This window comes from Sminthopsis crassicaudata, chromosome 5 (assembly GCF_048593235.1).
Source record: "Sminthopsis crassicaudata isolate SCR6 chromosome 5, ASM4859323v1, whole genome shotgun sequence".
NCBI lineage: Eukaryota > Metazoa > Chordata > Mammalia > Dasyuromorphia > Dasyuridae > Sminthopsis > Sminthopsis crassicaudata.
This window is the reverse complement of record NC_133621.1, coordinates 12,271,271-12,288,512: the sequence shown is the minus strand read 5'-3', so window position 1 is coordinate 12,288,512 and position 17,242 is coordinate 12,271,271. Positions and strand designations below refer to the sequence as shown.

The 17,242-nt window shown below is 38.8% G+C and overlaps 1 protein-coding gene across 5 annotated transcripts in view; it reads left to right on the top strand.

The window, feature by feature from the left end:
- The window catches only part of HYCC1 (hyccin PI4KA lipid kinase complex subunit 1), a 94,781-nt gene that overhangs the window by 50,764 nt on the left and 26,775 nt on the right, over positions 1–17,242 (top strand). For 3 of the 5 annotated variants that reach the window (XM_074269780.1, XM_074269776.1, XM_074269777.1), the window contains exons 3-8: positions 137–238; positions 4,331–4,510; positions 9,308–9,388; positions 11,480–11,595; positions 11,970–12,065; positions 15,166–15,282. In XM_074269780.1, coding sequence (XP_074125881.1) covers positions 137–238; positions 4,331–4,510; positions 9,308–9,388; positions 11,480–11,595; positions 11,970–12,065; positions 15,166–15,282 — 692 coding nt within the window. Of the gene's footprint in view, positions 1–136; positions 239–4,330; positions 4,515–9,307; positions 9,389–11,479; positions 11,596–11,969; positions 12,066–15,165; positions 15,283–17,242 lie in introns of all 5 variants that reach the window. The other 2 variants (XM_074269781.1, XM_074269778.1) reach the window with 2 other exon arrangements.

Here is a 17,242-nt window from a genome sequence, read left to right as displayed (position 1 = left end):
TGCCTAAGTGAACATAAAAGTTGACTGCTGGTGGCATTTAGATTATTTTTATCACTCAGTTGATTTACATCAATACTGACCATGGAAATAACAGGGTGATATCATCGATTCAAATGTGCTTTTGTTTTGTTTCTAGACACTACCAGAAACATCTATATCAGACTATGCCAGAAATTTGAAAGATAAGAGTGCTTTGGTTTCATCTTTATATAAAGTTATCCAAGAACCACAAAGTGAGGTAGGTAATTGGATTTCTTTAGCAAGTTGTGTCCATAATGTTGTGCATTGGGGTCAGTTTTTAAACTGACTTTGTTTAGAAGCTGATAAAATTTAACTTTTGAAGAGAATCTTACTTGATTCCCTTTGCTGGCTTTTTCTCTCATCCAAAGACTCCTTTCAGGCAAGGATTGGCTCATCTTTGTCTGCCTTCTTAGCCCCTAGCATGTTCCTGTTCCATAGTAGGTGCTTAAGGAATGCTTGACAATCCTGTGACTGAGTGTGGCTCTGACTGTGTGTTCTTTTCCGAGGCTGCAGCCAGCCCCAGCTGCATTTGGCCACATCAGAGGCAGGGACAAAGCCCCTCCATTCTCTTCTTTCTGTTTCAATTCCAGTCATTTAATTTGGACTTTACTTCTCGCCTAAGTGATTATTTATAAACCTGAAAATTATTTGCATATATGCTAGACCCTTTACAATTATTATCTCATTTGATCATCATAGTAACCCTGGGAAGTAGGTACTGTTTTTATCTCCATTTTACAGATTTTCCTAAAGTGAGGCTTATAGGGGTTAAGTCATTTGCCCAGAGTCCCACATCTGGGAAACATCTGAGGCTACATTGGAACTCAGAATTTCCTGACCCCAGGCTCAGCTCTATCCATTGAACCACCCAGTTGGTATCTAGACAGTTTCATTAAAAGTACATTTTTTTCCTCATTTTAACATCATTGATCAAAAGGTGGATGAAAATTTGGAGGCCATTTCCTTCTCCCTTTTCATTTTATAGATGAGGAAGTAGAGACTCACTCATAGGGAGTGGCTTACCCAAAGTTCCTAGAGAGAGATTGGAACCCAGGCTCTAGAGCAGAGAGCCAAGAACCTCCACTTTACCATGCTGCCTCATTTTTAAAAATGTCATTGTCATACTCCATGCTGACAGGGCACTGTAACATTCCTTTGTGACAATACAATGAATCAAACCAGACTGATGCATTGACCATGACTGGTGTTTTCTTATTTGGTACTCAGAACCCCTCCCCCTCTCTGAGATTCTTTTGTGGGGGTTGTTTAGGCTTTTGCTGCTTTCCCACTTTTCTCATCTGTTGTGCTGCCCAGACTCTCCTGAAAACATTCAACAGGAGCTATCTGGAAGGACAGACTCTGAGCTTTTTGCGATTAGATGCCCCTGATTATTTTTCAGCATCTTTTTAGACATCATCACTTGTACTTAGAATTAAAGTCTCCCTGAGTATCAGGGTATATGTATGGGGACTTAGAATCTTGTTAAATTCTTTGTAGAATTTCATTCCCTGCAACCATTGTTAGTACATGTCATAGACTTGTCATGAACAGTCATGAACGGTTTATATAACAGTTTATTCTGTTTATCGTTACTTGAATGGAAAATAGGTAAGATGATCAAGAACTCTATTAAGTGTTTTTTATTGCCTTTGGTCATATGTGCCTCTGTGACCTTTTTGTCTCTAGTCAAAAGCTTTGGGAGATTACAACAGTGGAAAGGACTTGGGCAAATCACTTGGCCTCCCAGGGCCTTGCTTCATTTAAAACTGAAGGGATTGGACAAGAGGAGCTCTGGGCTAGCCTTGACCCTGAAAGCTCTAAATATCTAACCTGAGAATCCTTTTCTCTCCCTAAGAGACTCATACTGTTCTTAGTTCTTCTGGTAGTCATCCTTTTCTTTATCCATAATTTCCTTATATTTTGGGATTTCTTTTCTTTTCTAAAATAATAATAGCTTTTTATTTTTCTAAATATATGCAAAGATAGTTTTCAACATCCACCCTTGTAAAACTTTGTGCTCCAAATTTTTCTCCCATCTTCCCCAGTTCTCCCCTCCTCTAGATAGCAAGTAATCCAATATAGGTTAAACATGCAAGAAAAATCAGATCAAAGAGAAAAAAATGAGAAAGAAAAAAAATAAGCAAATAAACAACAACAACAAAGGTAAAAATACTGTGCTTTGATCCACATTCAATTCCCATAGTTTTCTGTCTCTGAAAGCAAATGTTTCTCTCCATCTCAAGTCCATTGTAATTGGCCTGAACAATCTCACTGTTGAAAACAGTGGGTCTCTACTTCCTCATCTATAAAATGAAAAGGGAGAAGGAAATGGCCTCCTAATTTTCATTCAGCTTTTGATCAATGATGTTAAAATGAGGAAAAATGTACTTTTAATGAAACTGTCTAGAGATCATCTGGGTGGTTCAGTGGATAGAGCTGAGCCTGGGGTCAGGAAATGTTAGGTTCTTACTAAGTGCTAATGAGATAATGAGTAAGAACCTAACAAGGAAATCCTGAGTTCCAGTGTAGCCTCAGATGTTTCCCAGATGTGGGACTCTGGGCAAATCACTTAACCCCTGTAAGCCTCAGTTTAGGAAAATCTGTAAAATGGAGATAAAAACAGTACTACTTCCCAGGGTTACTATGATGATCAAATGAGATAATTGTAAAGAGTCTAGCACATATGCAAATAATTTTCAGGTTTATAAATAATCACTTAGGTGAGAAGTAAAGTCCAAACTAAATGACTGGAATTGAAACAGCTTTTGACTGGAAACAAAAAGGTCACAGAGGCACATATGACCAAAGGCAATAAAAAACACTTAATAGAGTCCTTGATCATCTTACCTATTTTCCATTCAAGTAATGATAAACAGTATAAACTGTTATATAAACAGCTCGTGACTGTTCATGACAAGTCTATGACATGTACAGAACTGATCATCACATAATCTTGTTGTCACTGTGTACAATGTTCTCCTGGTTCTACTCACTTCATTTAGCATTAGTTCGTGTAAGTTTTTCCAGGCCTATCTGAAATTGTCCTGCTGATCATTTCTTATAAAACAATAATATTTCATAACTTTGATATGCCATAACTTATTCAGCTATTCTCCAGCTGATGGTCAAACACTCAATTTCCAGTTTTTTTACAGTATAAAAAGGGTTGCTTACAAACATTTTTGCACAGGTACCTTTTCCTTCTTTTATGATCTCTTTGGGATACAGGCCCAGAAGAGAGACTGCTGGATCAAAAAGTATGTACATTTTGATAGCCCTTTGGACATAATTCCAAGTTGCTTTCCAGAAGAGCTGGATGAATTCACAACTCCACCAGCAGTGTATTAAAGAACCAGTTTTCTCTCCAACATGTATCATTACCTTTTCTTGTCTTCTTAGTCAATTTGGATTTATTTTCTAAGATGAACATCAACATGTCTAGTTTAGAGTAGGATATGAAGTCGTTAGGCAATGATTGCATATATCAAGTACAAATAGTTAAATTAACGTTTATAGATGTTCTTCCTTGTTCTTGCTGTCACTCCCTATCTGTTCTTGGTTTCTATGCTGTATCATAGTTACTCTGGCTTCTTTTGATACTCAGTTCAAATCTGCCCTTTGGTTGTAGGCCTTCCCCTAGTTGCTGGGACCTTCTCTTCTCAGATTTCCTTTCAACTACTCTCTAGGTATCTTGAATGTGCCTATTTACATGATAGTTCCTTATCTGAATGTGAAGCTTTTTGAGGGCAGATCATTTTTGATCCTTTTTATATCCTCCATGGTTAGCACTGTGCTGAGCATACAATAAGTGCTTAATACACTTATGTTGTATCTGACTGACTTGGAATGGACTAACTGGGTTTGTTGACCCACCATTAGCAGTGTCTTTATTCTGTGCTGGTCTATCTGACAGGTAAGTACTGTGTTAAGGGCTGGCGAAGTTTAGGGTCACCAACCCACAGAGTATCCAAGACCTGGGGGGCCCAGCCCATAGGTGGGGGTGCTCCCCTTCAGCCTGCATTCACTGAGGACTTGGGTGTTTCAGTGGCTTAAGAGAGTAATTATGGACTTTGTGGTCTCATTTTGTTTTGTTTTATTTTCGAAGGGGAGTGCTGGATACTTTTCTACAGAAAAAAGGGAAAAGTCCTGGCGGTCTGGTCTTTGCTTTTGTCATGAAAATTCTCCAGGGTCTGCTTCTAGGTGTCCCCCTTTTTCTTGTGGGATCTTACTCCAGTGGGGAAAGTTCTTTGTTCTGTCACTCAATCTGTTAGCTTTGACTGTCCCTGACCACGCTCCTCTTTCTCCTCAGTTACTCGAACCTGTGTGTCACCAGCTCTTTGAGTTCTACAGAAGCGGAGAGAAGAAGCTCCTCCTCTTCACTCTGCAGTTTCTCCCGGAGCTGATGTGGTGCTACCTGACCATGTCCACTGCCTGGAAGCGGCAGAGCACGGGCTGTGTCGAAGCTCTCCTTTTAGGCGTTTACAACTTGGTTTGTATGATGGGGACAGCCCACCTGCAAAGTCTGTGGCCATTCCTGCTCCCTACGGCTCCCTTTTTCTCTGAGTTTGGTGTCCATCTTTTCCTTCTTGTTTTGAGAGCAGCTTTATTTACATGAACATATCAAAGACTTTCTTTTGTTTCACTTTCTATTACATGCAAGAATTAGTTTCCACTCATCTTTTGCTTTTTCCTTTCTGTGCACATTGAAACTTAATGTTCTAATGCAAATTGTAAGCTATTGGTATTTGGAAGGCCCTCAGTCCCCTTTGCTTCCGCAGGGAGAAGTGCAGTGGTGGTAAATTGTCCATAGACTTCCATGAATTTCCATTGGCTGATAGTCTCAAAACATGAACCTAATTGCAGTTATACTGAATGGGAGTCTGTGCCACCCGTCTGCCCTTGCTCTTCCTCAGTCATGGGGCTCTGGGCCCAGCTGGTTTCTGCTTCTTCTCCTTAGCTTCTTTTGGGACTCAGCAGGCATCAGGGAAGAGAGAAATGGAGATCAAGATCTAGGAGTCTTCTGGTGGTTCAACCAAAAGAAGGAGCAGAGTCAAGAAGGAAAGTGTGCCTTAGACAGAGCCCCACATCGGAGGAAACTGAGAGGGCACCACTGTGGTGGTGGGACAGTGAGGAGGAAGGAGGGGATGAGAAGCTCAGCATCACATGCTTCAGACGGTCAAGAAGGATGAGGCTCAAGAAAGAACCCCAAGCCTGGTCACTAAGAAGTCAGAATTACCTTTGACAAGAGCATCTCTAGCTGGGGTGACTCAGTCAGAAGGCAGAAGCAAAGTGAGTGAAAGAGAGTGGGTGTCGCAGCTGTAGAGAACCTTTTCCAGGGTTTCGGCCGAGAAGAGAGAGAAAGGCTAGCTGCCAAAGAGAGATGAGGAGATGTTAACAACTGATTAGATAGCTGAGGTGATGGGATAACCCTGAGCCTAGGAGATCAGAGCCCTTGATGGAACTGAAGACATTTCCAAAAGACTAAGTTCTAGGGAGAAAGAATAACTTTGTTTTGGACGTGCCGAGTTGGAGATGTTCGAAAGGTGCTAAAGGCAGATGGTAATGTGGGACTCAAGCTTTGGAGGGAGACTGGCAGCAGTTCGACATAGCTGGGAGTCATTGCCCTTGAGCTGATCATGCAACTCCTGGTACTAAGGAAATGAGCAACAAAAGGCCCAGAATAGAGCCTTGGACAGCACCCACCCTTAGCATGTTTGCTATGAGCAAGAGCTGGTACAAAAGACACTAAAGTTATAGCTGAGCAGGAAATAGAGTTGCAAAATCAACAAGTGTTTATTTAGTGTTTACTATATCCTAGGAGCTCTCTACTAAGTGTAAGACTGTTGTTTGTCTTTCATTCTTAAAGTGGACCAGGACATCAGGGAAGTGATGCCATGATATGCAAGTAAATTGGACTGAAGTCAGGGAGGCTGTGTTAGGTCTCCTGTCCCCTTTCTCCTTTAGAGTCCAATGGCTAGATAGAGATAAGATTATGGCCCTGCATGAAATGGAAGACTAAATGTGTGAAAAGAAAAACAAAAATTATCCATAACCTCAAAAAGTTCTCATTCTTTTAAAAAAAAAAAATTTATTAAAGCTTTTATTTTCAAACCATATGCATGGATAAGTTTTAACATTCACCTTTGCAAAACATTGTGTTCCAAAATTTTCCCCTCCCTTCTCCCTGCCCACTCCCCTAAATGGCAAGTAATTCAATATATGTTAAACATGTGCAATTCTTCTATATATATTTCCACAGTTTCATGCTGCACATGAAAAATCAGATCAAAAAGGAAAAAAAATGAGAAAGAAAACAAAATGCAAGCAAACAACAATAAAAAGAATTCTGTGTGATCCACACTCAGTTCCCATAGTCCTCTCTCTTGTCTCTCTTCATCATAAGATCATTGGAACTGACCTGAGTCATCTCATTTTTGAGAAGAGATCAGAATTGATCATTGTGTAATCTTGTTGTTGCCATGTACAATGATCTCCTGGTTCTGCTCATTTCACTTAGCATCAGTTCATGTAAATCTTTCCAGGTCTCTTTGAAATCATCTTCCTGGTCGTTTCTTACAGGACAATAATATCCCATAACGTAGTCAGCCATTCTCCAACTGATGAGCATCCAAAAGAATTCACACTCTAATGTGGGGTATATATGATGTATGGAATCATTTGGAAGTAACATTAGAAGAAAGTACTCGCCTTGGTGGAGACCAGGAAGAGCTTCTTATAAGATGCAGGATTGGAGCCAGAAGGTAGAGGTAAATAGGGAGAATCTTCTAGCAAGAGGAATAGACAGGAAAGGTGTAGAGGAGAGATGATGCAAGAGGAGTGACCAGCAAAGCAATCAAGAAGGATGAACTGAGAAAAGGCCATTCTGGCTACCAAGTAATATATAAGTATATAATATATAAGTAATACAGAAATCAGATTGAAAAGTACCAGGAGGTAGTGAGAAGAATGGAAGTGGTGGCAAGAGTGGAGGCAGTTTTGTTTTTTCCTCTAGGATCTTGGTTGAGAAATACAGAATGATAGCTTGAGGGGAATGGGAGAATTCAATCAAGATCTTTTTTTAAAGATGAAAATTTAGATATATTTATTTGTACGCAGCAGGAAATAATCTAGCATATGGTGAGAGAGGGAAAAGACAAACTATTGGAAAAATGAAGGAGAGGGCATTGAGGGCACTTATAGATATTGGCTTTGTCAAGAAGGGTATTATAGTGAAGTACAGAGAATGAGGGATGATGTCAGGAGATTGTAAGATAAAAAAGGCAGAAGAAAGTAGCTCACTATGAATGATCTTTATTTTCTCAGTATAATCAAGGTTGTCAGATTATAGGGTCAAAAAATTGGATGTATGAGAGGTTTGAGAAGGAATAAAAGGTTTGGAATGGCCTGTTGGAGCGATGGGATGGAGAATCAGTTAGGAGTAAAAGGATAGCTTTGCTTTTTGAGGAGGATCTAGTTAAGAATGTCTAGCAAAGTTAGGATTAGATCCAGTCATCTCCTTTATAGCATCTTTAGTTCAGTAGCATGGAAGTAGCATAAAGGAGACAACTGGTGGAAGAAACCCAAGTTTGGGTTTTGGCAAAGTATGAGTGATGATAGAATAAGGGGACAAGGTATTTGAAAATATAAGACATAGGAATAACTCTAGGGTCAAGATTGGCAGGGGGGATAACCTCCAGAAAAACTCTGAGGTTGTGAAATGAGTGGGGTCAAATGAGTGGGGTCATGATGAGGCTGCAGAGAGGTAAGATGTAGGGAGAAACGGATGATCAGAGGTTGTGATCAGTTTGAGAAATGTCAGAACTTTTGGCTATGGAAGTAAAACACTTGTAGGTAATAGGCAGGTGTAAGGGGTGACTGTCCCTGTTTGTGACTCTAGTAGAATAGAAGAGGAGGTTGTGGGCTTCAGGATGTTTAATATCAGCATCAATATCTTAGCAGGAGCTGGGCCCTAAAGGAAGACAATGAGCCTGGACTTTGGTGGACTTAAACTCAGTATGAATCAGTTGTGTGTTGGGAAGCCAAAAAAGCAAAGGTGATTCCAGGTTGCCTTGAGAAGCTTCCCTTCAGAGACTGGACTAAGGAGAGCACTGGCCAGAGAGCAGCTGCTGTGCCCTGCCCTGCCCTGCCCTAGCTGCACGTCGCATTTGAGAAATATCATTGATAAACTAGAAAGAGACCAGAAGATGGAAATGAACCTTGATTTTTTTTTTGCCAAATGAAGATCTTTTGAAGGAGCTGGGGATGCTTGACCCAGGAAAGTCTGGTTTATCACTTAGAAGAAGCCTTCAACTTGTTCTGCTTGTCCTCTGGCAGTAGCACGCTAAGCAATCTGGCTGCAGAGGCCTGCTAAGAACTGAGACTCCTGGACACCTCCTCTCGATGTTTGGGCTATGTGTCCTCACTGGACTCTTCAAGCAACATGTTGGGAGCCTTGAAAGCTCTTGGAAGTCCCTTCTACCCCTCACAATCTGTGATTCCTGCACATTGGAGACATCCTTTGTGAAGATGTATTAAACAAAATGGATGAAAACTGCCTATGATGGGAAGCTATACAAGTGTGCATCATTAGAAGAAAAAAGCACATCAGGTGTTAAAGGGTTAGAGGGTAACTGGATATTTCCATCTGTGAAGCCTTTGACTTTCTATTGTGATTTTTGTCTTTCCCCTTTTTTGTTCACAAATAAAATATCCATGAGTTGTGGGTATTTGAGATTCTTTCTAGGGAAGTGAATATTTACGAATTCTTTACATATTGTAGCACACTTTCCCAGATTCCTTAAACTCTGGATTACTTCTGAATTTTGCATGAATTATTTGAGCAGATTAAATTTTGCGGTTTTGGTTTTCTACAGTTATGTTATTTGTAAGGAAATTAAGAAGGCTTCCAATCTATTGCCTTCCTTTAAAGGAATGTAGGTTACTTTTCAAGGCAGGTGATTAGCTTGTCAGGTTTCTCTAATTTGTTTATTAGCTACTTTATTTTAACCAATTTAAGGGGGGAAAACAACTAAACATGTTACATGTATTAAATCAGGAAAATTTAAACAAATCAAGTGATTATTTCTGATGCTTAAAGAAAGCATGTATATACATGCAAGTTCTTAACAGCTTTATTTTTCTGGTTCAATGAGTGGAAAGGCATTTTACGTTTTTAGATAATTTTAATTATTTAGACTAAGAAAGTAGAAATTATATGTATCTGTATCTGTATATTTGTCTTATAGACTTTAATTTACATATCTTTTTTTTCTCTTCTTTTCTATAGGAAATAGTTGACAAACAGGGACATAACAAAGTGTTGAGTTTTACAATCCCATCTTTATCTAAGCCATCAATTTATCATGAAGTAAGTGACTTTGATTCAAGTTAATATAGTGCTTCTGGCCTTTGAAGTTTTCCATTCCATTGTTATGACCAGGATAGGGCAGAAAAGAGGGACTCACCAGGGTTGGCACGCTAGGAAGGGCCCTGATGTTTGGGCTTTGCCCAGAGTTAAATGCTTTCCAAGTGTAGGTGTCTCCTTCTCCCAATCTCTTCTGTGTGTCTGCTCACTGATCACCTCTTTCTGTACCCAGACATGCTTCTGTCATCTCTTGCTCACAGATGTATGATGGCTTCTGCCCAGAGTTCTTGATTTAGCCTGGTACTGAAGGCTCTATGTGATATCGTTCCAATTGTCCTTCCAACTCTATTCTACATCTCCCTCAAACATATTCTCCACCTCAAAGAAACCAAATTACTTATCAGTTTATGAATGGGCCATGTGTTTATTTGGCCTCTGTGCCTTTGCTCTAGCAATTCTTTATGTTTTATGCTTAGAATTGTCATCGTTACTATTAAAAGTCTACCTATTGAGAGAAATGTTGTCTTCAGAAAGCCTCCAACTGGAAGTCATCTCTTTCAGAAATTTGAGGAACCAGCCAAGTGAAATTCTATTTTGGATCTGATTCTTATCAGTCAGGAGGGATTACCTGTTGGAGGTAGAAATGATGGAAATCCTGGAGGAAAGTGACTACTCCTTCTTAGAACTTTTAATAGAGTAGGAAAAGAAATTTGAAAACAGGGTGACGTACCCCCTGAATTTTAGTAAAGTAGATCTCAAAGTGATTAGGATACATAGAATGCTAGGGTCAAAATTCTATGGGGAAAGTCAGTGTAGAGTGAATGGGAAGTTCTTAAGAATTAAATTCTGAAGACCTTAAAAAAAAGGAAACAGTTCCACTCAGAAAAAAAAGATTGTTACTTATCTAAAGAGATTAATATGAATTGAACACAACCAATTTAGATTTTAAAAAGCTGTACATAATAATCATGAACATCATGAGGAGTACAAAGATCAGGATGATCTGAGGGAGGGGAGGAAAGCTAAACATCCAAAACAGCAGCAGCAGCAGCAACCATAGCCGCCATCCCTCATTGGAAAGAGAGAGTGTGAATGAAACAGTGCTGACCAATGCCAGAGAGGAGACTCTGTCACTGGAAAAGATGGGCAAAGTGACTGGGAGGGAGCCGACAGCCAAGAGTTTTCCCTTATTGAGTTCAAATCAGCTAGCCCACCTTAGCTTACCCAGTACTGGCAAATGTGATATATTTAATTTATATATTTAAATGTGATATAAATGGGATATAGGAAAGATCATAGGCAACTGGAGAGAGACTGCAGACTGAGAAAAAGGCAGACATTGTCCCTTTGGTTGGAACATTGGCCTTCCAATTTGGGAACATCCTCTTCTTTCCCATGAGTCACAGATAAGCACAGGGAGACTGACTTTAATTCCTTGCCAAATTCTATAACAAACTATTCAGAGATAGGGAACATCAAAGCAAAGGAGTTGCAATAAAGGGCTAGCAAGATTTTCTGAACAGGTCACAGCAGAATAACCTATGTTGGGGGTGAGTCAGGAGACTGGGAGAGCTGCCCCATATTTTTAGTGGAATATTTTATAAAATCTGTCTTTATGATACTCACCTTTCAGAAAACATGAGTGAATATGGGTGAGATGATAGTGCATTGAGACAGATTGGAAGAGTTTTGAATGGCTGGAAGCTAAGGAGAGTCCTTAGTATAGCACCAATGAGTCTTCTGGCCTTTAGGAGAATGCCTCAGGCATGGATGGCATGTTTGTCACAAAGGTGTCATACCGTCCCACAGATGAGCCAAAGCTTAAGAATAGCTCACACTCTATATGCCTTTTTTGATCTTCTCTCACCTTTTGTCAAGTTGATAGTTTTATATTTTGAAGCAATCAAATTTTATCAACCTGGAATTTTTATCTTATAGTTTGTTTTTTTATTAGTCAATATCAAAGAAGATTTAAAAGTAAAAGACTGATTATTAAACTATGTGCTTATTTTCAATACCGATATGCCTATTACATTCTTTTTCTTTAATGACACTTGTTATGATTGCTTTATTCAGATTTATTTTTTTCTTTAGCCTTCCAGCATTGGTTCCATGGCTCTGACAGAGAGTGCTTTATGCCAGCATGGTTTATCAAAAGTTGTTTACAGTGGACCTCATCCTCAAAGAGAGATGTTAACAGCTCAGAATAAGTAAGATTAAGCAATAGAATTTGTTGTATAAAAATCAAAAAATTATTTTATGTCGCACTTACAATTTGTCATGCTATTAATTTGATGAATTTAAATGTGAACATTAATTGTAAGGGAAAATTCATCTTAAATCATTGTGGCTTTTGTTTCAGAATTCAACTGGAAAAAATTAATTTAAAAAATGGTCATATTGTTCATTCTCTTCAGAAAGTTAGCATGAATTTTGAAGAGTTTCAATGTAGTATTTGTATACTATTCTGCTCTTTCCTTTTAGTTTTGAACACAGATGTAAAACACTGTATAAATGCTAACTATTCTTATTATTACAGTGGAATTATTGACATTTTGTGAAATCTTTTTTATTTTCTCTTTAGATTTGAAGTGTTGACATTCCTTTTATTGTGTTACAATGCTGCCTTAACCTATATGCCCAGTGTTTCTCTTCAATCGCTGTGTCAAATTTGTTCAAGGTAAACTAAAAACTAAATATCAGTTTTTACATGTTATGCTTATGATTTTGCAATGATAAGTTCCTTGCTAAACTTTCCCCAACATTTTAAAAATTAAAAATTCCAAAAAAAAATCATAAATTTAGCTAAATAAAGAAAACATACCAAATATATACAGTTGGTAGTGCTTAGCATTGTGCCTAGCACAGAGTAGGCTCTTAACAAATGTTGATTCAGTTGAGTAATTGCTGTATTCCCTTAGTAATGTTTTTGGATCCAATTTGTGCTTGTTAGGAACCTTGATAGAAGTGAGAAGATGGGTGATGACTGGTATTTGTTTTGTTTTTTAAACTCTCCTGCCAATTAGAGAGCTGTAGGGGTGAGAGTGGGGAGGACACTGGCAGCTCTGCTTAGCACAGTGTCCTAATAGGCCCTTCACAAAAGCTTGTTGATTTGTCTTAACCTGGCAGTGGTGAAAGTCAGTTTAAGGAGTTAGTGGATAATTTGGATCTTGGGAATTCTTGTGGAGGCTGTAGAGCATTGGGCGCTAGCCAGAGGGAGAAAGTGTTGGCCAGCACTAAAATCCAGAGAAAGCGGACAAGAATGGGAGGATCAGAGGAGAAGGCAGAGCAGGCCAAGAACAACTGAAAACTCTTGGGAAAACTCCACCATGTTTTTAGATTCATGTCTTAACTTTTATAATTCCTTAATAGAATATAATAATATTTCCTTTTCTTCAAATGATATGAAGTTACATACTTTGTCTTCCTTTACCAAATATGTGGATGCCAGTTTTTCCAGGACCCATGGTTCCATCAGCTTGAACTTTCTCTCTCATCATCACCTTTAACCCAATAGCTAAATAGAGTCCTTGTCTGTGGTCACAGGACAGGATTTGAATTCAGCTCCCTTGCCTCCAGATGCTTTACTGTGTCCCCCGGGTAGATGCTATGCTTATAAGATAAAGTAGGCCACAAAGAATGAGTCTGTCATCGTCTGCTTCTTCCACTGTTAAGGATGTAGGTGGTCCAGTCTTGGCCCAAACCCTCAGCAGTTTCCCTCTCTGCTCCCAAAGTGTGTCCTGACTGTTGCCCCAGTACCTTTGCCAGCCTCCTGCCTGAAAGGCTTCCCTGAAGTCATAGCTTGAGGCCTCTTTGCTCTCCGTGAATCTGGCAAGCTCAGCCCATTCCTGTATGAGGTCTGGCTTGGGCCTGGATGTGCTGATCTTCTGGTTTGTTCAGAGAAAAGAGCCTGGATTCTGCTTTGGGCATCTGAGATCTCCAAAGAGGTGCAGGCAGGACTGACTCCTTTGGAATGGCTTTTTGGTCTCTGCTTCAGAATCAGGCCACTTTCACATGAACCCACAATAAAGGAGACCTTTTTGGTGGGTATTGCTGTTTTTTTTGCACACAGCAGCCCAATCGTTTATATCTGGCAAATCCCAGGGAGATGACATTGGGTTTCAGGCTTGGCTTGGCAGCATCTTTATGTGCCTAAGGCCTATGGCTGTATCTGTCTCTTTGAGAAATGTCTTGTAGAGTGGAATTGATTGAAAACTGCTCACTTAATGAAGAAAGTGGAGAAATAAAAAGAGGAAGTCGAGAAATAGAAAGAGGAAGTCTTACTAACTCCCATGGGGTAGTTTGGATAGGAGCTCTTTTGGAGAGGGGGAGAGAATAAAGACCAGGGAAGCAAAAAAAGAAAGAGATAGGCAGTTTTTGCTTTGAAAATGCATCATCTTGCTATCTCAATGAGCTCTATTTCTCTTATCTGTGTCACAAATGAATGAAATGTATCTTAATTCTAAATGAGTTTATCAAATATACAAATAGAAAACTCAGTTAGCCAGTCTTTGCTAGCTTGCTCCAAGAGCTGGTAAGTTGCTGACAGTGATTACCAGAAGAATCCCTTCTTCTGTGGAGGCACAAATTCCCCCCAAAGTTCCTTTTTGGAGTTTGCTGGCAGGGCCACTGAAATCTTTTTCCAAAAGCCTTATTTCACTCCATGATTTCAGGCTTTATTTTGGGAACTTCATATTAGAATTTAACACAGAAATCAAGTGGCTGTGATACTTTGTGAAAACATTGAAGAAATGGAGACTCCAGAGCCAGAGGGGCTGGACGGATTCCTAGGAAAATCCCCAAGAAAGATGCAAATGGGATACAAGGAAGAGATTCTAGAATTCTTAAGAACTAGAAAGGAGAAGTACAGAAAGAGGAAGCTTAGGATTTGTTTAATAGTGCCTCTAGGAAGCAAGATAGGATCATTTAAAGAAATAAATTAACATTGATTTTAAAGGTTTTTTTGAGGTTTTTTTTGGAGAAACAAAAACTTCCAAGTGTTATCTCTTGTAGTTTGCTTAGCATATATAATGTTATAGGTCATCTAAACAAAATTCATGACTGCATTTCTGAAGAAAGATTTTAGATAGTCTGCACATTTTTATTCATATTTAATGAGTGCCAAAAGCTAAGAAAATGGAAATAAATGAAGACTTAATGATTCCCTTAATGTGTCCTAGGAACACAAAGTGATCCTGAGAATGGAGAATACATCCATTACCTTTCTTCTTCTCCTCTTCCTCCTCCTCCTTCGGCAGGAGCTTGTTAGGAAAGAATCTTATTTTGGAGAAGGCCTGCATGTTAGACATCATGATAACCTCCTTTGTCTAGTTTTCTTCTGAGAGCAGGACCTAGTGGGGAACAGAAGATGTTGAGTTTCCCATCAGAAGTCACTTTTCTGCTTAGTCATGGGAAGTGAGTCATGGCTCAATTGATCTATTAATTATTGATCCCCATTCAGTTGATTTATTTGCAGTCAGGAGTATTGATTATTTAAGTCCATCAAAATGATCAGTCATGCCAAAGGCTGGGTCCCCTCCAACATGTAAAGATGGTTGGTACATCTATAAAAGTATATGGTTACACACACATACACACATATGTAGATACGCACATATGTGGGTATGTATACAATTGAATTCATTTAAGAAATAAACTTTTTTGGAAAAGGTTATAAATTTTAAATTTCTGATAGATACTAAGTGTATTACCTTATACATGTTAAAGTATGCATGAACTAATTGGTCAATTTTGTGAACATGATATTTTATTTTTTCTAGAATCTGCATTTGTGGATACCCTCGACAACATGTAAGAAAATACAAAGGTATAAACAGCAGGATTCCAGTTTCTTCAGAATTCATGGTGCAACTGTTAACGGGAGTTTATTTTGCCTTGTAAGTTTATCCCATGTACGAATTATACAACTTTTGATCTTTTAGAAAAAAATGTTCTCAGGTAATATAATCTTTATTAAATTAGATTACACTAGTAAGATTGAAGGACTCAATTAGTCTTCTTTAATTTATATTTTAAGTATTTTTGTATAGAAGGATATAGAATTGAGCTCTTGACAAAGCTTGCTTCAGTGAAGTTTTTTAGAATGTTTGAAAGATTATATGTCACCAAGAAATAGATTATAGCAATATTAATATATTTTGTGATGTGAATTTTAAGTGAAGTTGTGTAAATCTTACATCATTCAGAGATAACTTAAGTCTTATTAAGGATCAGTTAAATACCCATCCAACTCTTCTTCTTTTTTATCTCTCATTTATTTTACAAGTTTTTCACAAAAGTGCATTGCTTTTTACAAAGATCTCTTCATGGTCTTTTCTATAGCTTTCCAAAGCCTGTCTTGATTATGTAACAAATTAAGAACATAAATAGTTCAGTATGCTTATAGACCATTGTTTGTCATGATTATATAACATAAGTAAATTTCTAGTTGGTTGGAATTTATCCCACTTAGAAATGCTTCATAAATGTTTGTTGAACAAAGGGATTTTTGGTCAGCAGGAGGAAATGAGATATGTACCATTAGTATGGCAGTGAAAGTGAAAAATCTTATTCTTTTGTCTCTTTATGCCTTTCATCCTGCTATATCTAGGAAGATCTGTCATTAGAATCACAATTAAGTCTGGACAGAGCTTTAGAAAAAAAAAAAGTATTGCTGTTAGGTCTGCAAAAAAGTCTTCATTGATTTACTGAGAGCAATCATATTTACTTGGGTTAATGAGCACTTGCTTCATATTTCTGCAATTGGGGAATATTACAATTTACATATTTCATGTGATTTGTAGAAGCATCTTCTGATCTTCCCCAAGATATGACAGATGTCATTTATAATAATTCTTACCTTCCCTGAGAGCTGTGTATTTAGAACACTTAGCCATCGGAACCAAGATGAGGCCTTTGTTTGGCCTAGATGAGATTTTAAAAACTTATACCTCATTTGTGTTACTGTCCACTTGGAGTTTTGAGCTTTTATTGTAACATATATATAAACATAACCAATAGCAGTCAATCCAGTATTTTTTTTTCCTGAGGCAATTGGGATTAAATGACTTGCCCAGGGTCACACAGCTAGGCAGTATTAAGTGCCTGAGGTCAAATTTGAACTCAGGTCCTCCTGACTTCAGGGCTGGTGCTCTATCCACTGCGCTACCTAGTTGTCCCTCAATCCAGTATTTATTAATTATCTATGAGGTCTATACATAACATAGAGGAGAATTTTCTGGTATTATAGGACATGCAATTATTTTAAGAATTGTCTTCCAAAGTGACCCTCCTGCTATAGGAGTATACAACCTAGGTGGTCCCCTGTCTTGTCTATTCCTGCTTCCAGCACTCCTACCCACAGGGTCCTTCTTAGATTTCCATCAGTTCTGTCTCTTGGGTTCTTAGAAGTGAAGGCCTCCAAGACACAGGGTCTTGTCTGGCCTCTCAGGACCAGAGATGGTCAAGCCCGCATCTGAATAAGGATGCATTCTGGCAGCCTCCCCAACAATTTCAGCTCAAAGACCTCTGGGAAAAGAGGACCCGCTTCCTTAAGTACTCCCTCCCTCCCTACCTTAGGTAGAGTAAGTCTCATCCCGAGCTACCTGATGGGGTTTCAGACCCTCAGAAGGACCTCTCCCATCCTTCCTAAATCTTGTCTGCCCTGACTCACTGCAATAATGGGCACAAACCTTGGGCTTTCTGATTGAGAGATGCTGATGAAAAGTATGAAAGGGTTGTCTACTCCTCTTCTCATAAAGCCATGAGGGACCCAAAGCCTGAATACCCTAGACTATTTTTACCATTGTCACAACTGAAGTAACCTTCTTGGGCCCTGCCCCCCTTCTTACTGTCCCT